At 41.6% G+C, this 21753-nt stretch overlaps 2 protein-coding genes across 17 annotated transcripts in view; both read left to right on the forward strand.

Annotated features, from left to right (window-relative positions):
• Positions 1-21753, forward strand: part of LOC103475203 (unconventional myosin-XVIIIa-like) — an 80523-nt gene that overhangs the window by 32901 nt on the left and 25869 nt on the right. For 10 of the 15 annotated variants that reach the window (XM_081614990.1, XM_081614989.1, XM_081614992.1 and 7 more), the window contains 14 exons: positions 538-680; positions 759-859; positions 2455-2518; positions 2613-2757; positions 4199-4213; positions 8557-8721; positions 9322-9412; positions 10942-11134; positions 12376-12459; positions 13227-13368; positions 13442-13601; positions 14125-14311; positions 15143-15347; positions 20621-20730. In XM_081614990.1, coding sequence (XP_081471116.1) covers positions 538-680; positions 759-859; positions 2455-2518; positions 2613-2757; positions 4199-4213; positions 8557-8721; positions 9322-9412; positions 10942-11134; positions 12376-12459; positions 13227-13368; positions 13442-13601; positions 14125-14311; positions 15143-15347; positions 20621-20730 — 1805 coding nt within the window. The remainder of the gene's footprint in view (positions 1-537; positions 681-758; positions 860-2454; positions 2519-2612; positions 2758-4198; positions 4214-8556; positions 8722-9321; positions 9413-10941; positions 11135-12375; positions 12460-13226; positions 13369-13441; positions 13602-14124; positions 14312-15142; positions 15348-20620; positions 20731-21753) is intronic. The other 5 variants (XM_081614993.1, XM_081614984.1, XM_081614985.1 and 2 more) reach the window with 4 other exon arrangements.
• Positions 4220-7257, forward strand: LOC145554709 (uncharacterized). 2 transcript variants are annotated; one of them, XM_081614997.1, is made up of 6 exons: positions 4220-5581; positions 5766-5855; positions 5953-6029; positions 6158-6240; positions 6346-6398; positions 6823-7257. In XM_081614997.1, the coding sequence occupies exons 1-5, from the start codon at positions 5524-5526 to the stop codon at positions 6380-6382; spliced, it is 345 nt and encodes a 114-aa protein (XP_081471123.1). In that variant the 5' UTR covers positions 4220-5523; the 3' UTR covers positions 6383-6398; positions 6823-7257. The 2 variants fall into 2 exon arrangements, 1 of the variants encoding a protein (XP_081471123.1); XR_014090697.1 differs by having other exon boundaries at positions 4220-5855; positions 5958-6029.

Genomic DNA, 21753 nt, shown 5'->3' on the forward strand with positions numbered 1-21753 from the left:
TGATCCAGTTACTACAGACAAAATTGTGAACTCTGCAGTGCCATAGAATTTACAGTACTCTGCGTGAAATATTTATTATTAAAAGCTTTGTGTACACAGAATGAAAGCACAGTAGATCATCTTGCTAATGATGTCTTGGTTCTGTTGTGTCACCGACTCTTTTAACCTAAACCTACCAGAGGTGTCAATGATCTGGGGATTAATTGTACCTAATTATTGTAATTCTACAGAGAATGACCCCTAACAGTGATTAGAGTGATAGTAGTCCAGAGTAGAGCACAGATTTTCTGACTGTAGGTTTTTCCTCTCCAGCCAGAGACTGAAGGTAGTTCCTGGCCTAACAGAAACTAGTTATCCATTCTCTCACTCAAAGTGATGCTGTATCATTCAAAATACCTTCTTTAGTTCAGCAGGTAGACAAAGTGTTTATATTGTTAGAGCAGAACTGAAGCTTCTCTTTAAATTACTGCCACAGTTGCTAACACTTCTACAGAATGAGGGATGGGAATTAATCCTCTCCATCTCCAATTGAAACAGCTGAGAAGTGGCAGGCGGTCTACACAATCCTAGAGGCCTTTGGCAACTGCTCCACAACCATGAACATGAACGCCAGCCGCTTCTCTCATGTTGTGTCCCTGGACTTTGATCAGGCTGGACAGGTGGCTTCTGCCTCCATCCAGGTAACAGCTGTCAGATGGTTTTAATGCCCTCTGATCACAATATTTAATTTAATACTAAAGTTGTCTCCTCTTATTTAGACCATGCTGCTGGACAAACTGAGGGTGAGCAGAAGACCTGAAGCAGAGTCCACCTTCAATGTGTTTTACTATGTGATGGCTGGAGCTGACGGCGCTCTGAGGTGATGATGCTGACTTACTGTTAGCCTGTTCTTTGATCAGTTTTGTTTGGTAACACGATAGTTACTCTGGTTAGGAGCACGTTTATCTCGGCTTCTATGAAGCCGAGATTGTGGTGGAATCCTGGGCTGTAGGATTTTATGGACTTGGATACAAACCTGTAAAATGCTGTGATCTTCAGCATAGGGGGCTGGGATAAATTATTTGTTTGCAGGTTTCTGAAAAGAAACATAAGTCATGTCAGAAGTTAAAGTTAACAAGGAATAAAACATGTAGAAATGGAGAAAGTGAAGAGATGATTAAGTAGATGGTGTTTAAATTCAGCCAATAAGACAGTATTGATGTAAAGATGGATGGGCTGTTCTGATCCTTGGGGAACACCGGTGGTACACTTGAGGTAAATGTGGCGGGTACTCCACTCCTGGAAGCACTGGCAGCCGTCTAAAACGTTTTCCACTTCAATCAATCAATCAATCAATCAATCAATCAATCAATCAATCAATCAATCAATCAATCAATCAATCAATCAATCAATCAAATTTTATTTGTATAGCACATTTCAGCAGCAAGGCATTTCAAGGTGCTTTACATAATTAAAGAAAAAGTAAAAACAGCATGTGACATTAAATAAACAGTAAGAAAGAGATTTTGGGAAAAAAAAGAAGATAAAAACATACTTTTGTTACGGAATTTAAGCGCCTGTCATCGCTGGACTCCGGCGTCCATTTACCACGGGTATTATCCAGGCCCCGTCGCCTAACAGGGCAAGGTCTCCAACCTTGCAGCATCAGGCTCCGTCCACCTGTCATGCAAATTTTTGCGCTAGTTCTTTGCCGTCCTACACAGATTATTGTGCACTATTTTTACCTGTTAGTCTAGAATTTACAGGGTTTTTCAGTGCGCGCAATGACCCTCAGTCACTCACCACTTTTACATCATTAAAAAGAGGAATAAAAAAAATTAATAAATAGATAAAAATAAAGATAAAAACATTAAAAACATCGAAGACATCAAAACCAGCACTCTAACCCTAATTTAGCCATAAGCAACTCTAAACAGGTGGGTTTTAAATTGAGATTTAAAGGCACTCAGTGTTTCAGCTGTTTTACAGTTTTCTGGAAGTTTGTTCCAAATTTGTGGTGCATAGAAACTGAATGCTGCTTCTCCTTGTTTGGTTCTGGTTCTGGATGCAGAGCAGAACCAGAACCAGAAGATCTGAGGGGTCTAGACGGTTGGTACAACAATAACAGATCTTTAATGTATTGTGGTGCTAAACCGTTCAGTGATTTATAAACTAACAACAGTATTTTAAAGTCTATTCTCTGAGCTACAGGGAGCCAGAGGAGGGACTTTAAAACTGGTGTTATGTCTCTATCTTCCTGGTTTTAGTGAGAACGTGAGGGGCAGCGTTCTGGATCAGCTGCAGCTGTTTGATTTATTATCTGTCATGGAGATGGAGCGCTGGCTTCCATTATTTTCTTTCTGATAGCTCAATAGCGATACCCAGTGGTTCACTGTGGTTTAACATGGAGAGTGAGCATGATGTTATATCTCTATGGCCAATAGGAGCTCACTGTGTGTCTGACCTTCCTCTTAGAACGGAGTTGCACCTTAACCAGCTGAATGAAAGCAGTGCTTTTGGGATTCACTCACACTCCAAGGTAAATGGCTGCTTACCTTTTCATTGCTGATTCCCCCAGCACATGTCCCACCCCACTAAGTAATCTGGGACCTTTGATCCGATTTGGTTTTCAGACTGAAGACAAGCAGCGGGCCTTGCAGCAGTTCACCAAGCTGCAGGCGGCCATGAAGGTGCTGGGCATTTCTGTGGAGGAACAGAGGGCTCTCTGGCTTATTCTAGGAGCCATTTATCACTTAGGGGCCGCAGGAGCCACTAAAGGTAGGAATTCCCGCCTCACCATCTTTAAATACACCACATTTTCATTAGTAGGATGTTGTATTGCTTTTATCTTTGCTACCACAGGGGACATGTTTCAAACACCTCAGAATGATCAACTAACGCTTGCAAAGTGTCTCAGTGGCTTTTTGGGGTTGTTCATGGCTCCTGGTAGTTTCTGTTGGTTGGTTCTCATATGAATAATTGCAGGGTTTCCCCCAGAAAACTTGCTAAGCCCGGTGGTCAGGGCGCCGAGGCGGTCCACCGGTGGTCCACTGCGTTTTTGTATTAAAATATGTTAAGTAGACAGGAAAAGTAAAAATATAACTGGGTAATTATATGCTATGGAAAAACATCGCCAGTGAACTGCTATATAAACCCACAACTAGTCTTAAAAATAACTAATCAAAAAATACAATTAAAATAAATATAAATTATTTCCACTTTTCTAAATCCAAATTAAGTCAGCAGCTGAGTTTTTAACAAGGGGACAGAAACTATTTTGGTTGGTCGAGTTTCTGGACGAGTTTTTTAGATCTCCGGTGGCCGCGCGCATTAACTGTCTGACTATATGTGGACAAAACATTTGATATGGTTTGGTGCTTAGTGTAACCGGAAAAATAATACTAGTAAAAATAATAATAAAATAATATAAAATCGGCATTTTATATGCCGATTTTATATTATCGGCACGACGGTGAGGTTAAACCGTCGTGCAGGTTTAACCTCACCGGGTTAAACCTGCACGACGACTGATTAGCATTGGGTCGTTAACCACTAACGCACCGGCTAACCGCGAACACATATATAAACTTTTGGGAAGACGGGGCCAAACGCAGGGCAGCGTGTTGAGATGTAAACGCTGCATAATGTTTTGTTCGCAAATCTCACCGCTCCTCAAAGCACCACTGAAAGCGCCATTACAAGTTATTCCTGCGGTTCACGTAGAGCTGCGCAACCAGAGCTAACGCGGTGGGTTTAAACTCTTACCTTAATCAATAACTCCTCATAACTGATCATCACAGGGGGTTGATGTAAATATCCATACAGTTCAGCCTGTGTCCATTTCGAGTGAAAGGAGGCGCGTGCGATCCGCGCTGAGGTAAACTTAATTCAGCTCCGGCAGCGCGCTGACTTTAAATGCATAAACTATAAACACATCTTCTATAACCATATATTTTAGGAATAAATCTGCTCCGGTAGTGAAACGCTGAGTAACAGAAACGTTCGCAATCTGGCTTTAAAAAAAGGCGATTTTTTATTTTTTTTTCCTACAAAAAAAGAGAAAAATCAAGAAAGGCTTAGCCTGGCGGTGGCGCTAATAAAGCATAGCGGGCCGCCAGGCCTATAACACACTGGGGGAAACCCTGAATTGCATCCATGAACTGTTTTGTCTAACCTCCTCTCTTTACTTGCATGTTTGCATGCTGCGTCCTATCAAAAGCAGACGAAGATGAAGGTAATGGAATGAGACTTTTCCTCTTACAACAGTTGGTTTTAGAATCTGTAGGGCTTTCTCTGCCCTGATTCCCTCCTCATTTGGTCCAAACCTTCATTTGTTTGCATTTTCATCTTCTTCCTCCTAATCTGCTTTTCCTTCTATCTAGTGTTTTGTGTGTTTCTGCCATGTCACACAGGACGAAAAATGGGATTTTCGTCAGCTATTGACACATTGTTCTGCCGTGCGCATGGAGATTGCGGGCTTTCGGCAAGAGGTTTTAGTCAGAGTCGAACACTGCCAAAAATGGTCAAAAAAGCTGTGTGTTCGTGTTCCCCTATCCCCCCCCCTCCCCTTGTGCCTAGCAGAGGTTTTCGTATTTAAATGAAGTTGCTGAGTGCCATGCAAATGCAAATCAACTGTTGAGCACCGCCTTTTGACTCTTATTCATTTTGTAGCTAATCCTTTTTAATTTCTGTTCACGATAAAGAAGTATGTTTGGAGAAAACAATCTATCTTATCCATTAAAATATATATTACATGTGTGTTAGGAGCACTGAAAAACGTAGTTTTGGTTGAATTGATGATATAAAAGAAGAATATGCATGACTACATACAATAGACTTTTGTGAAACGTGATCTTACTTTGACATTCCTCCTATCTGAAGATTTATCTTGTGATGGGAGGAATTGCACAACTTAATCAAAAATAATAATAAAAACCATGTTCCAGAGTGGTAGATTGTACATAAAGTATTTTTGTGAATAATATTCAAACTAATGTTCACTGATTGCTTTAAAGACCCAGAGTCATGCTATATTGGAGTGGTAGTGGTCATTCCACATCACAATACAGGACTTAAGAAACTACAGATTTTTCAGTATTCAGTTGCTTAACTCTCAAGTTTAAATTGAAGAACAAAATGGTTGAACGTTTGTGATACCTTCTGATAGAGTATAAACATTTGTATTCTTTTTTTAAAGTTTGTTAGCATTAAATATAACTCACGGATTATGAATCATATTCTATATAAACTAAAAAGGAGACAGCTCAAAGTAGAATTGAGTAAATAAACATATAATTAATTGCTAAAAACATTTTAGCAATTAATTATGATAAAAATTAAATATACTGTCACATAGCTTTTGAAAAAATAACTTTTAGAATGTTTTTTTTTTGTCAACTTTCATTTAACACTCCAGTCCAGTTGGTGGCAGTAATGCTAACTGCTACACCCAACATGAACGAAAAAACCCGTGCGTTGTGTGAAATGGTGGAAAAAGTCCTATTTCACGGAGTTACCTTTTCAGTATCGTTTTGATATTAAGCAATGTTCCGGCGGAAAACAACAGATGACACCGCGGCGGTCCAACAAGACCGAACTCACGGTAAGAAAGCTTTTATAAATAACACGTGGAGCGAGGCCAGTTGCTTTGTTTGTTTCTTACAGAAAGCGGTCTGTCGTTTTCTTAATGCCGAAACAAGTGTAGGGTGAGATTTTGTATTGTAATCTCTATTACATGTGATGTTCTGAACTCTTAAAAATACTCGCATCATCTTTGATTTTTTCAGACCTGAAAAATGGCCAAGCAGAACCAGCCAGACCTCAGACCACGGTGCCGAGGAGCTCTTACGGAGTCCACCAGGACGAAGAGAACTTCAGTAAGTTATGATTTCACATTTAGTTAATAGTGAGCACTCGCATATTTGTAAGGAAAACTGATCTTCCCGTTATTTTATTCATTTTGTTGTAACGCAGTACAGCAAGGCAGAGTGTGGAACACACTAAAAATCTACAAAATGGCGGACGGATCTCAGGATGAAGTCATGAAGCCGGTATGTATAATCACTGCGTGATTCCCGACTGGTTGGTTGAGAATAATTTTAACTTATTTACTTACATATTTTTGAGAAAGCGATATATTTGCTACAATGTTTTTTTAATTTTACATTTATTTCCACAGACTCCACAGAATGAGAGTCACATTTGTGTCAATCAGACTCTTCAGGAACGTTCTGATGTCCATGAGGACAGAGATGCAACTGTGTGAGTATCTACTATTTTAGAATGTTGATATTTTATGCTTCAACATTGTTTATGTACATAATGTAATTATGCTATGTATTGACAATGCACAAAAATGTTTTCCAGCTGCATCCAGGACCTACTGCCAGTCATCCAGATGTAGCTAAAGAAAGAAGCAGGTAAGATTTATTACTAGAGATGTCACAATTGCATCAAATGCATCAGTTTTGCATGCATGTTTGTATATATGTGTGTATGAATGCAATCAGCAGTGAAAAGAAAAATAACATAACATTTTCTTAAGAAGCTGTAACATTTTGGGACAAGATGGTGTGCAATAATTTTAATGTAGCCTCAATGGTTAATGACAAATCACTTAAGTACTTTTATCAATGTTTTGTTAAATATCATGTTTATTCACATGATATTCAGGAGTTGATACTTTACCACATAGCCATAGTTTTCAATGACAAATGGATTACACCTCCCCGTATTTGGTGTTTCTAAACCAAGACACTTAAAATGTCAGTATAGTTTCAACAATATGTTTTCATAAAGATTCTTTATGACTTAATGTCTGTTCTGTGTCAACAACTGCTGGAGGCGAGGGAGAGCGCCCTGGCAGCAGAGATTTCCTTGTCACCATTGACCTCATGTCTGATGAAGAGGATGGCGTCTTCGAGGGTGAATCAGGCTGGATTGTGAGAACACCAAGTTTTCGCAGCCAGGAGCTCGACAACCTCTGCTCCAAACTACAAGAGAGACTTGAAGCTAACCCTAAATACAGCATGTTGCGTCATAAGCGTTTGTATGTTGGATCATGCTCAGAAAGAAAGCCACCACCACACGGCCCAGAAGTAGACAAGCATTTTGTGCTGTAATCTTTTTTATTATTATTATTTTTATTTTTTTTTTAAATTGAAGTTTTTTATTTATTTATAGATGTTATTTTATGTGTGGTTTCTTTATCTGTAGATGTGTGTTATTTGCATGTATGTACATATTTCTTTTTCAACAAAAATTAAAAATATAAACTTATGCCTTGTGCTTGGTGTATTTTTATTTCTGGGTTATTTTTTATAATTTAGTAGGGAGGGGCTTAACCAGACCTGTAATTATAAAGGTATAGTGTGTCCAATAGGGAGATATCTACCAACCAATCACATGTAAGTAATGAATTGTGATGTCATTGTTTTTTCATCGAATGACTGACAATTCACGTGGGTCTCCTGTTGCTATTCACATGCTAAGTAGAGTCGTTAAGCTGTTAACACCTCCCCGCCCCTCCTCCCCCTCTTGTAGGATTCCACATTCGACTGCGCCCGGCGAAACTGCGCTGCCCCGCCAACTGTCGTTTGCTGTCGATGTCTGTCGCTGACTAGCTGCATTTGCGTCAGAATACAGGGTCAAAAATCCCACTTTTCGTCCAGTGGTCAGCCTTCTTAGGTGGCAGAAGATCACGACTTTTCCACCCTTCTGATGTCTGCGTATTGCAGGTCTTAAGCCTGTGTCTAAAGAAGTGGTATAAAATGGACAACTTGTTGCTTTTCAGTCGTGTTTTAACTTTTAAACTTTGTACTTTGAGGATCTGCCTCAGAGGAGCAGAATGAGGTTCATCATCATGCTGTAGCCTCCACCAGAATCAACCAGTCAGGTTTTTGCAGTATTTCCCCCACCTCCAACACTAGCAGAAATGTGTACATTTTCTAATATAAGTAGAAAATATAAGTTTTAAGTAATATAAGTTTTAAGTGACCATCCTGAGGTGGTCATATAAAACAGTCTTTGGTGCATTTTTATCAGGATACTGGAGAAATCTGGATGAAGACATTGAACATATGTAGCTAAAATCCCTGGGAAACTGCTGCCTGGGATCCATGTGTTACTTTGGTTTTCATCTGTTTGTAGATATGTGTGGAGGTGATCACCCACTGTCAGCAGGTAATCCTTTAGTAGGCAACCTGCAACAGAACAGGATAGGACAGAACAACAGCCAGTCTAGGTTGTACTCATGGAAGCTCAGCTGATGGTTGAATTTTTAAAGATCTTCGGCTTTCCATGATTTCATTTCTGCATGTTCCAGAAGTCTCTAAAGTAATCCTGTCCTCTTCAGGTTAACACATTCCTGACGCTGTGTTTGTTGCTCACCCTGTAATCCATCTGTATGCTGCCATCTGCTAAGTTACCAGATTCAACACAAGTCTAACAGTAGCAGGAAGTCTATTAGTCCAGTCTTATGTTTCCTTTTCATTATCTTTGCTGTTACATTCTATGTTCACCAGATTTGTCTTTATTGTTGCAGATTTTAAGGCTTTAGAAATGCTTGTGTTTTTTCAGGAGGACGTAGGCAGTTTGCCCACCATGAATGGGCTCAGAAGGCAGCCTACCTGCTGGGCTGCACCCTGGATGAGTTGTCCTCTCTGATCTTTAAGAACCAGACCCGGGGAATGCAGCCACTGTTCAGAGGGGGCCCGGATGATGCTTGTACAGGTGACAACTTAGGTAAAAACCATCAGCTTTAAAGCCTGGAGCTGTCTTTGATGCTGACTTCTTGGTGTATCATTTTTTAAATCGTTTACACTAGGGGTGCACCGATTGCAATTTTCCGGCCAATCGCTGATAACCAATCTTTAAAAAGTCTGACTTGCCATTTCTGATTTTGGCCGATACCATTTTTTTTTGTCTGAAATTGAGATTTCAATTTTCAGAAAGTCACTGAGTTGGCAACAGTGGGGTAAATATTGTTAACTGCAAACATGCAGATATGATCTGGTGGGCTGGTGTGTCAATCAAACCTTTCTCATGGCAGAGCAAAAGAGGACAGTGGTTGATTTTTAGCTCTTTGGTGAGGTAGGTAAGATGCGGGGATGATATCAACTTCACATGTGAGTATCGGCCAATCTCCCAAAATTCAGAAAATGGGCTCCGATAAATCTGTGCACTCCTAGTTTGCAGTTTGTCTGTCTGCCTATAAATAAAGCATGTTAGATGGGAGCAAAAATGGCTGCCATGAATGTGTCTGATTCAGCTGAGTGGCATTGCTGGTAGTTTGGTTCTGGTTCTGGCTCTAAGCAGCTGTATCGTGACCCCTTTGTCTCATAGGATCTAAATTCACAGCTCTGGAATGTTTGGAGTCCATGGCATCAGGACTGTACTCGGAGGTCTTCACAGTGGTCATCTCTCTTATAAACAGGTGAAATATTATCATTATCACTGCAGCTAATGGCTAACAGCCTCTGATTGACGCCATCTTTTCTACAAACCTAGTTCTTTCATATTTTCTGTTTTTATTTATTGTTAAGGTTTCTTTTTGGGGTTGATTTTTGTTGTTGCCGTGTTTTGACATCAACTCATGCTCTTGCAGTTTTCTGTTACCGTCTTGAGTCTGTTCAAGACTGTAATTTAATTGCTTTAATTTGTTCTTTTTCCAAATGCAGTCTTTCCTCTGAGTCCCCCCCCTCAAGTGTTTCTTATTTTTGTTGTTTGTACTGTAAAATATGTAAATATGACAAACAGAAAATAATCACATGGTTTTGGGAAAGCGGAGATGAAAGTCTTCTGAGCAGTGGCTCCCAACCCTGGTTCTCAGGGGCCTTTGGCTCTTCATGTTTTAGACACACATCTCAATCTCCTCTGCAGCTATCAAGTGCTGCTGAAGCCTGTTAATCACTCATTTGGGGCAATAGTGGCAATGACTGTAGGAGTTTGCCCTGCAGGTGGATTGCCGGTTCTGCTGGGTTGGGCTTAGTTTGATTTGTCAAAATTATAAAAACAGGTTTGTACTGTTGTAGTTGGTAAACATGGACTTAATCTTTTTCTGATGGATCAGTTTGCTCTTTGAATTCTTAATTTTCTGGCTGTTTTTGTTTCAGGTTAATATTTAAAAGCATCAGCAGAGATTTTCTGATATTTCTAAGGTTGTAATTTAAATTTTGAAATGGTTTATAGCTCTGACTTAATGACATAAGCTTGTCATAAACACTTAAAAACTTCATGACTCAAAACTCATATGCGTTGAGACATGGAATGTGACTTAATTTTTTGGTGTTTAGACTTGAAGCATATTTGTGACCTGTAAAATGATGACTTCTGGACAGTAGTTGAGTTATCTCTGTGTTCACCTCTCTATTCCCCGGCCTATCGACTTAGCAACAGCTTTTAGCTTTTTGCCAAAAGTGTCCTCTAGTTGTGCAGGTCTTTTTTTGTTTTCAGCCAGTTGTAACTTCACTATACTTTAAGCACTGATGTTAGCTTGTATCTTTCTGGCTACACTCTTAGAAGCTAAGCTAACATTCTTCTTTGTCACTCAGTAATTTACTGCTTGCTTTCAATTTTTGATGTATCCTTCTCCCTGTTTTCTTTTTGTCATCCCTTTTCATGCTGTCAATCAACTTTTGTAGTACTTTGGATCAGAGAGCCACTGTTTGGTGAACAAACAAATGTATTAATTTAATTTTAGGAACATTTAAAAGCAGTTGAAGAATGGAATGACTTCATTAAATACTAGAATCCACTTAGGGAGCTAAGCTCAAAGATAACTTTTATTTATTCATTTTTATTTAGAGCAAGTGAAATACTTTGCATACATTTTAAATATATAGTTTAAGACGGGAATAAATACAGTTAATTACTAGCATGACTTCTAGGTTTGTTTTTTTCTGAAGAAATGTTCCATTGTTCTCTCTTGGTAACCCCTCATCATGATCAAATCTTTGTTCTCAGGGCTCTGAAGTCCAGCCAGCACTCCCTCTGCTCCATTCTGATTGTGGACACGCCGGGTTTCCAGAACCCTCGCCTGGCTCAGCAGCAAAGAGGAGCTACGTTTGAGGAGCTCTGCCATAACTACACCCAGGAGAGGCTGCAGACTCTGTTTCATGAACGGACCTTTGTCCAGGAATTGGAAAGATATAAGGAGGTGCACCTGTACAGCAGAGCATGGCATTACACACACTGTCACAAACACACACAGACACTCACTGATAAAATGACTTCAGCGCTATGTCCGTCCCTCAGAAGAAATTATCTAATTTGGACAAAACTTGTCCCACATCCAGACCAGAGATTGCTATGGAAACGACAGGATTAGTCAGTAGCCGGCACACCTGTGCATTACCAGTGATGTGATGGTGTCACGCTGGAAGTTCCTGTAGAATCTGACAGTCAGTCAGAACAGTTAATGAAGGTTTCCATCAGAGGGTCCCAGTAGACATTTCAGGTTTCTGACAGTAGGACCAAACCAGTGATCCTAGTGGTCACCAGAGGTCGCATTGTGGCTTTGTGTAAAGTCAGGCGGTTGATGATGCAGCTGATGTTTTTTCCAACATGGTACAGGTTGACACCTGGTGTGTGTGGATCCCTTCATGTACCAATTGATTGATTCATCTGTTGACCCAACATGCTGGGGTAGGGGCGGAGCTTCAGGGGGGGCTGGGAGGGCAGTGCAGGACTTCAAGGATCCAACCCTCTGTCACGTCTGACGAGAGCTGGAGAAGGCAGGGCCAGTGATTGACAGCGATTCAGGCCCGCCAGCACAGTCAGGGAGCTGGGTTAGTTACAGGTAGCTTTTCTAACCATCATTATTCACAATGTGTGAGTTAGTTGTAGACTGACTGTAAATTGTAGCAGCCCAGCCGCATAGACGCTCTCTGTGGTGCAGAAGCTTGTAAGCTCCCCTGTTGTAGGCATGTCTATGTTGTAAAATTATATTATCATGAGCTTTATTATTTGGACATAAAGGGCCTGGTCATTAGCCCAGTCCCCGGGCCAACGCTGACTTGTTCTGCTAGTGTGCTGGGGTTATTACTTAGTATGACCACCAAAGCAACAGTTGGTTATTATGAGCATGATTTTTGCTGTACCCCATATGTATATAGGATGGCATGTAATCCTTTTCCAATAATCAATATTTTCTGGAAGTATGTACATTCCAAGGCCTTCTGTACAATACATTGTGTGCATTACTTAGAGTTCTGGATTTAAACTTGTCTACACCATATCTAATTAAACTATCAACTTAATGCTGAACATTTTTTCAGTGAATGCACAGTTGGTTCATTTCTCTTTCTCTGTCTCTTACTGTCTGAGCTGTGTAGCCTCACTTCCTGTGTGACTGTGATGTAGATCACTAACCTCAGCTGTTATCCTCCCTGCTTCTAGGAAAACATAGAGCTTGTTTTAGATGACGTAGAGTCCAGTTCCTCCCTGTCTATAGCTGCTATTGATCAAGCTCCACAAGCTCTGGTAAGTACTTCTCACGAGTGTATGTTGCTGTTATATGAAGGCATTATGGGAATTTGTGGGTTGTAGCGCTTTTTCTACCACTCAGGTTTCTAGTTCTTGAGAGGGCTGAGGCTCGACCCAGTTCTGGTTTGTTCTTCCAGCAGCTCAGAGCAAAGGCAGAGCTACAAAACATCTCATTCATTCATTCATGGTGGTTTGATCCTACCTGTTTTATTCTGTTTTAGTGATTGTGAGCACTTCACAGTCCTGATCAGCTGACTTATGCTGGACTTGGACGTCTTTCAGAGCAGAATAATAATAAAAAGATGCTTTAGGGGCAGATGTGTTCAGCGCTGTCAAGAGGCCCTGTTGACTGATTCAGTCCAATAATCTTCTTGCTGTACGTTTCCTATAACTTGATGCAGATATAAATACAAATATTTGACAGGAATAATTCAGTAGTGTTTTTATGTACTGTGGAGAGGATACGAACAGTTAGTGTCTTAGTTGTAACAAAAGCTGTGATGTACAAAAGTCTGTAAAAGAGCATCAGCAAAAAGTGGTGACATCTCTGAGACTGGACTTGTTTCAGATTGTAGAAGTCTGCTTAGATCTGGACCTGGTTCTGAACAGCCACTAGCTGGACTGGACAGTCACAATGTCCTTCTCTTTCTTCACACACTATTAGTGAGAGGAAAACATGCGTTCCTCTCTTTGCTCTGCCCTCAGGGTTCTACTAGCTGAGATGAAAGAAGTCCTCGTTGAGTTTCCCTCTGTGCTCCCTGCAGGTTCGTACTCTGGCTCGAATGGAAGAGGCTCGAGGCCTTTTGTGGCTGATGGAGGAGGAGGGGGTTAAACCTGGAGGATCAGAGGAGATCATGCTAGAGAGACTCTTTAGCTACTACAGTTCTGGTCTGGGAGAAAACAAAGGTAATCTTCTCTGCACTGCCTCCTCATCTAGGATTCCACAGATCATAAAAACTGACCGGTGTCATTCTTACAGAAGCCAGTCTGTTACTGCGAGGCGAGAAGTCCCACTTCTTCCTTCTGGGCCACAGCCATGGAACGGACTGGGTGGAGTACAACGTTCAGGGCTGGCTGGGCCATGCTAAGAGCAACCCTGCAGCCCAGAGTGCTGCCACTCTGCTCCAGGACTCTCAGAAGTATGGCCTTCCTCAGCAAACACTCCCACAATGTCATATTATTTAAAAACGATCTGTGCTGAGTAAAGATAGTTGGTTATCAGAATTACAATAATTCTGCTGAGCACTTTTGTAGGTGGATGGATTTCACTTTCCATTCATGAGTAAAAGCAGTATTTTACACTCCAGTAATGATCTAATGTATGTAACGGTAGCTTGTAAAAGTGCTGACTGGAAAACTACGACTAAAGGTTATATATACTTTTCTCACTGATTAATCAGCCATCCTGAGCTGGCTAGAGTATCCCACACACCCACCCTGTTATGTATGAGCTTGTAGCTCCAAGTGGAGTCTAATATTAGATTACACATGTTCATCATCTAGAACAACATTAGGAACATTTTAACCTAGGTTTACCTCTACAATATCCTCATAAGCTGAAACAGGTTAATATTAGCAGAACAGATCAAGTAGAAAGTCAGGGCTACAACCTCCTAGCGATGCACGTGATTGCAAATGACGGCTGTGTTTTTGTGACCAAAGGAAGAACATCAGCAGTCTTTTCCTGGGCCGGGCCAGCGGGGCCACAGTGTTGTCAGGCTCCATCGCCGGCCTGGAGGGCAGCTCTCAGCTAGCTCTGCGCCGCGCCACCAGCATGAGGAAAACCTTCACCACAGGGGTCGCTGCTGTCAAGAAGAAGAGTCACTGCATCCAGGTCAAACTCCAAGTGGTGAGTTAATGAAATGGCACAAGACACAGAGCGGTTATTAGGCAGAAAATCTTTACCTCCATATGTGTTTGGCTCACATGGAAGCAACCAACAAGCTTAAATAATAAACTACTCCACTTAAACAAACAGGAATAGTAAAGCCCAGAATTATTCAGACCCAAATTCAATTCAATTCAACTTATTTATATTTTCACATTTTTATATATTCACTAATTCACCTGACACTCCACATTCCTTTTATTCTGTCATTGTTGAAAAGGATGTAAATAATAATAAACATGTTTTTCTTATTAAAATGTAAATGAAAACAGATTAATTACTTTATCAAACCTCCTTTTACAGTCAGTTAAGGCGGCGCCTGTCGGGCTGTGAGGCCTCAGCCAACTATCTCCCAATGGATGGTTGTACTGGAACTGCAATTTCGTTGTCTTTTTGACAATGACAATAAAATTCTTCTGAAATTCTTCTGATTATCTAAAAAGAGATTCCTGCCTCATTTCTTAGCAGAAACGATATTCTTGGCTGAATAAAATCTGTTTGAATCTGAATCTGTTAGGAGGGTTGACTTTAACCCTCATGCTGTGTGCAGACTTTCCAATTGCTCCTGTGTTGTAAGCAACACGTTAGTCACTCTTAACATAGCGAAGCTGTATCTGACTAATGGAGAAGAAGCTCTAGCAGGCCACAGCAAAGGAAAACATGCTACACTGTTAAATGTCAACAGCATTCAGTTCAGTAGTGAACCATCACCATCTACACAGACTGCAACATGGGCTTAGTGCATTATCTTGTTTGCAAACTAAACCAACAGATCCATCTTTGTGTCTTCAGGATGCCTTGATTGACATGGTGCGTCGTTCCAAGGTCCACTTTGTTCATTGTCTGCTGCCCAAAGCGGAGTCAGTGGGGGGCTGTGACCTCCGTGTTCCCCATGGAGAGAGCTCTGACTCGGGGCTGATGACTTTAGACGTGGGCCTCCTGAGAGCTCAGCTCCGCGGCTCCAAGCTGCTAGATGCCCTGCGCATCTACAGGCAAGGTGAGGTATTCTGACACCTTCAAGATGGCATCTACCACAGAGTTCAGACTGGAGCAAACAGGAGCTGTGCTGGCAGCTGAAGGAGGAGCAGCTTATCCTGCTCTCTCCCTGATAACTTTGCCTGTGAATTATTTTTCACAATTTTTATGGTTATATTTACATTATCGACATCATAACTGGATTACTTCAAACCTAAGGACCAGGAGATTTTCTCACTTTTATTTTTACCTTACTTTTCTTCACCTCCAAGTTGAACTAGGGCAAAATGCCCCCGTCCGACCCCAAGGACATTAGCAGTATTCTACAACGACTTCAGTTTTTAGAAACAAAGATTCAACTGCTGGAGGTGAACTTTGAGATCAACGCTACCTGTGGATGTGAAACAACTCTTCCTCAAATCAGCGGAGAGGTCGTACACCCCGCACCAAGCAGCTCACCCTGGATCGCTCAGGGCGCCAAGCCGAAACAAAAGTCTCACACTGCAGATCCCATGAGACGACTAACGGGGAGAACCCCTCACCTGGACGAATCAGCGTGGCCGGCTCTAAGCCGAAACCCACCTTCAACCTCAACACCTGCTCGGCCAAAGAAAGCAAACAAGCAGCTGGAACCAAAATGACTCCACCAACCCCACTCCCAAGGACAAAGCAACCAGCCCGAGCCTCAAAACATCCTGACTCCGTGGGAATCCCAGTGAAAAACAGATTATCTGCACTTCAGCCTGAGCCTCTGAGTGAAAACCCACCTTCAAACATCAGCAATGAGGCTAAACCAACGCATCCACTGCACAAAGCTCTGAAGGACAAAGTGACCACCAGGAAAATGAAAGGTATGCCAAGAGTGCTTATTGTTGGAGATGAGGCAGTAAATGGAATCAGTCATGTTTGCAATCCCAAGAAAACGAGAGTGGTTTCTTTTCTTGGTGACACTGTATCTGATTTGATTCGCAAAGTGCTCTCCCTAACCACTGATCAGCCAAACATGGAGACTTTAGTTGTGCATGTTGGAGCCAACGATCTGGCAAAGCAAAAATCGGAGATTCTGAAAAAGGACTTTAATATTCTTCTGGACACTATGAGAAAATTTAAAAACGAAGTTATTTCTCAGTGGTCCAATTCATCACCTCAATGGGGAAACGAAAAACACTCCAGGCTGGACATGATAAACAAATGGCTGATTAAAACCTGCTCTGCCAGCTCAGTGACCTTCATCGATAACCTCTGGATCTACTGGCAGCGCTTTCACCTCTTTGGAAGAGGAGGACGCAATCTTAACAAACACGGAATAAGGCTGCTCACTGCAAACATTTTTCATTTTATCAACAAGAACAACAATGTGACCATCGCTTCAGAAGAACAGGCTCAAGGATGTCTGACTAGGATGGAGCCCTCCGCTTATCAGGAGCAAAGTGTCCCAAATCAAAGTGATACTGGTTCCCATCCTCCTTCCCCCCAGGCTTTCTTTGGAGATGCCATAAACAAAAACATTAACAATGCTCGAGCTTTATTCGCTACTGTTGACAGGCTCACAAACCCTCCGATGACGTTGCCACCTGAACTCCAATCTAATGCCGCCTGCAACAAGTTTTCAAGTTTTTTTTAGAGAAAATTCAAAAGATCAGAGGATTAATCTGCACATCCACTCCAAAGACGGTACCAATGCTGTGCCCAAACAAAACAAATGCAGGAAAAATGACCCAATTTCATCTACTAAATTATAAAACCCTAGAAGCTCCTGTTCCTGCTGTCTGGATGTCCTACCCACACATTTCTTTAAGAAAGTCCTGCCTGTTGTTGCTAATGATCTGATCCAAATAGTAACTCATCGCTCTCTTCAGGTGTTTTTTTCCCCCAGGCTTTGAAAACAGCAGTTATCAAACCACTGACCACTGACTGAAAAAATAACAATCTAGACAAATCACTACTGCAGAATTACAGGCCGACCTCTGACCTCCCATTCATCAGCAAAATTATTGAAAAAGCTGTTTTTAAACAATTAAATAACTTCCTAACGATAATGAATCGCTTTGACTCCTTCCAGTCTGGTTTTCATGCTCACCACAGCACGGAGACGGCCCTTGTAAAAGTGTTCAATGACATCCATATAAACACAGACTGTGGGAGAACCACAGTGCTGGTTCTGGTTCTGTTGGACCTCAGTGCAGCTTTCGACACTGTTGACCATGACATTTTACTGAATCGACTGGAGACTTGGGTCGGACTCTCCGGTCCAGTGCTCCACTGGTTTGAATCTTACATAAAGAACAGAGATTTCAATCGGAAACTTCTCATCAGAGAGGTCAAAGGTCACATGTGGGGTACCCCAAGGTTCAATCCTAGGACCCCTTCTTTTCAATATTTATATGCTCCCAGTGGCTCAGGTTATAACAGGAAATAAGATGAGCTACCACAATTATGCGGATGATACACAGCTCTACATCACGATGTCACCAGGTGACTCTGAACCCATCCAATCACTGAATAGATGCTTAGAACAGATCAATGTGTGGATGTGCCAAAACTTTCTCCAGCTGAACAGAAACAAAACTGAAATTATTATCTTTGGACCTAAAGAGGAGCGAACCAGAATCAATGCACAGCTTCAGTTATTACAACTAAAAACCAGCGATCAGAACGAAACCTGGGAGTAGTGATGGACTCTGACCTGAACCTTCAGAGCCACATTAAGACAGTCACAAAGTCGGCCTTCTATCACCTGAAGAACATCTCCAGGATTAGAGGACTAATGTCTCAGCGCAATCTAGAGAAACTCATTAATGCGTTTATCTTTAGCCGCATTGATTCCTGCAACAGCGTCTTCACAGGTCTGACTAATAAATCAATCAAACAGTTGCAGCTGATCCAGAAGCTGCTGCTGCTGTTCTCACTAAAACCAGGAAGATAGAGCACATAACACCAGTTTTAAAGTCCCTACACTGGCTCCCTGTAGCTCAAAGAATAGACTTTAAAATACTGTTGTTAGTTTATAAATCACTGAACGGTTTAGCACCACAATACATTAAAGATCTGTTATTGCTGTGCCAACCCCTCGGACCCCTCAGATCTTCTGGTTCTGGTTCTGCTCTGCATCCAGAACCAGATGAGGAGAAGCAGTATTCAGTTTCTATGCACCACAGATTTGGAACAAACTTCCAGAAAACTGTAAAACAGCTGAAACACTGAGTGCCTTTAAATCTCAACTTAAAACCCACCTGTTTAGAGTTGCTTATGGCTAAATTAGGGTTAGAGTGCCAGTTTTGACGTCTTTGATGTTTTTATGTTTTTACCTTTTTAATCTTTTTTAAAAAATCTCTTTAATGTTTTTATCTTTACTTTTTAATTTTTATTTCTCTTTCTCACTGTTTCCGTTTTAATGATGTAAAGCCCCCCAGAAAACGTCCCAGTTAACTAAAGTTCTACGGGGTTTAGAGTCCCAGTTGACGGCGTTTCAACTAAAAACCTAGAGGTTGGAGTCCTTGTCAAACGGTGTTTTTGACTAAAGTCCCAGAGGGTTAGAGTCCCAGTTAAATGACGTTTAACTGAAGTCCTAAAGGGGTTTTAATGTTTTTGTCTTTTTTAAAATCTTTTTCTCTTTCTCACTGTTTATTCAATGTCACATGCTGTTTTTATTTTAATTATGTAAAGGACTTTGAAATGCCTTGCTGCTGAAATGTGCTATGCAAATAAAATTTGATTGATTGATTGATTGATTGATTGATTGATTGATTGATTGAGCTACTTGGTTTATTTGGTGGTTGAAATTACAGCAAGTATAATGAAGTTATTGATCCAACCCTGGTAGAAGATTGTTTATCTGGAGAATGATGGATTTCAAACTGTCCTGATCAGAATTAGCTTTATTTGGATTTTGATCCGATGGCAGCATCTCCCTGTCTATAACTAACAGTTAATAAAAACAATATGCCATGCCCATGCTCAAAGAATCAGTAGCTTTTAAATGCAGTGTCCTCATGTTTGGTTTCTTTTGTCAGGTAATAAAGTCATGATTGACAGAACTATAGGTGTGCCGATCGATCAGCCATCGATCATAATCGTCCGATTTCCGTGAAAAAGTGTATGATCGGTGATCGCCAATCACGGTCTCTTGTTGCCGATCGCATAAACCGATCACCTGCATCTCATTTCGCAGCCTGCCTGTGCAGCTGGTCTCCTCTTTCCTTCACACTGCGCAAACGCGCAGCAACAAATCCCAAGCGATGTGGAACTATAACGCACTGAGTGAATGGGGAAGTTTGCGTGTTGCGGCGGAAAATTGAAGCGCGTCAAAATGCATCAACACGACGAATCTAATATGGCATAAAAATAATGCCATACTTGACGGAGTTTGGCTACATCGAGGCTCACTGCAGTAAAAGAAAAAAGACATATGGAGGATCAGATAGCAGGCAAAGCAGCGCACAGCTACACTCACCCGGATTAGCATGACGGTCAGAAAACTAAACAAATAACCCGGAAAATTATTTAAGTCTTTGAGCTGCGATGTAAGACGCTGGTTCTGCTTTTGCTTTTGAACTGCTGCTGCGCTACAGGTAGTAATATTTCACAGACGGGGCGTCGCTTCTGCTCCACCTGGTAGTGACTCTCACACCAAACCTCTGTTTAAAGCTGCAGCATCTAACTTAAAAAAAATAATAATAATTTGTTAATGTTCTGTATATAACTCCTAATGCACAATTCTCCCTTTAGGGCATTAATCCCAGAGTGTGCGTCTTTCTGTACTTGTCCAGTGGGTTCTTCTCCTTTGGAGGTGACTGTCACTTTAAGAGATTCTGGTGTTTCCTAGTCTGGGAGGATTTGCCAGCTGCAGACCAGACCAGACTAGAAGCAGCAGACTGATTTGGCTCACATCCAGACCTGTCTCTGCCTGTTTCCATGGCAACTAAAGGCACCCAAAAGAGCACCAGACTGTGGGTCCTGTCCTCGCCAAAGCCACAGCTCCTGCAGCAGCAGTAATGATGAGCTGCCCTGTGAGTTGCTGTGGTGTGGAGGTGCAGAGGAAGGGAGGAGTTGTCTGACTGCAGCTGAATCAGGGACCTGAGCTGCACAAAGGCTGCTTCAGCAGCTTGAGATTGGGTCCAAACTCTGCTCACTTCATGAAATGTTGAGCAACAATTGGAAGAAGACGACGCAGATGGCAGCATGGCTAGCAACTGTTACATCATGCTACCAAAATAATTTCAAAAACCAGAACTTCCAGTTATGCTGATTTCAGTTTTCTATGAGAATGACCGTTTGCTCTCTCCCTGTTGCCAGGTTACCCAGACCACATGGTGTTCTCAGAGTTCCGCAGACGCTTTGATGTTCTAGCGCCACATCTGACCAAAAAACATGGCCGCAACGACATAGTCCCAGATGAGAAGAGAGTGAGTCTGTTTCTATGCAGTTCTATTGTGAAAAGCTAGTTAGTGACTGCTGAGGGGTAAAGAGAGAATAACGAGTTAGTTCAGTTTGTCCTCTGCTTCCCCTTTGACTGGCAGTTCATCATGTTTTCCTTCCTGAAATGTTTCTGATTTCTGCTAAAACTGCTTGTGGCAGCTTATAGAGGTAAAAAGTGCTGTCATTCATATTCTCCTTGCTGTCTACTGTCTGATCTCCTGTACATGCAGGTTACTCATCTGTAGTCATGGGTTACCCTGCCACACTACTCATTATGTAATTAAAATAATTACATAATGTTAATACAATTAACATTATGTTGTTATGCTCAGCAGGCTCAGATCCTGCTGAGCATTCAGACATTTAGTGTTATATGAGGCAGAGCAGCTTAGTAGCATTTCCCCAACAATTAAGTTTTTTATGTTATATATATAGTTTCCTGTTGAAAATTACAAGAAGCTCATTTTCAACAATGTTAGTGAAGAGAGTTTGGATCTCTTTCTTTGCTATGGAAACACTATTTTTACTCTGCCGGCCACAACTTGGCTTCATTGGCACCAGGGATCAGCTGATTGAGCTGAAGCCAGGAGGCACAGTGACCAGACACAGAGAAATCCCTGAAGAGATCTGGAGAAGGACACATCCAGGTTCCAGAGGAGGAAACAAGCAGTGGAGGAGAGAAATAAGTAAGAAACTATGGAGAAGAGGAGCTATAAGCTGTTTCTCCCCTCGGTTACCATGGGCAACGTTAGATCACTGGTCAACAAAATGGAGGGGTTAACAGCGCTGGCCAAGCATCAGAGAGTACTGGAAGGGTAGCTGAATGTGTTTTATGAAGACATGGCTCCACACAGACACTCCTGATGTCAGTGTCTCCATTGAGGACTTCCAGACTGTTCGAGCCGACCGGGATCGCACTGAAAGTGGAAAGTCAGAGTCCTTCATCCCCATGTGAGTCTCACCTTCATACCTCCTTCCCTCCTCTTCTACTCGGTGACCTTCCCCCACCC

This window comes from Poecilia reticulata, chromosome 13, assembly GCF_904066995.2.
Source record: "Poecilia reticulata chromosome 13, P_reticulata-male-v2, whole genome shotgun sequence".
NCBI lineage: Eukaryota > Metazoa > Chordata > Actinopteri > Cyprinodontiformes > Poeciliidae > Poecilia > Poecilia reticulata.

Excerpts from the sequence above, each read along its gene's own strand:
- LOC145554709 (XM_081614997.1), top strand. The coding sequence starts at position 5,524 with ATGTTCCGGCGGAAAACAACAGATGACACCGCGGCGGTCCAACAAGAC. Across the intron at positions 5,582-5,765 it reads CCAACAAGACCGAACTCACG|ACCTGAAAAATGGCCAAGCA; the intron begins GTAAGAAAGCTT and ends TGATTTTTTCAG. Across the intron at positions 6,030-6,157 it reads AGGATGAAGTCATGAAGCCG|ACTCCACAGAATGAGAGTCA; the intron begins GTATGTATAATC and ends TTATTTCCACAG.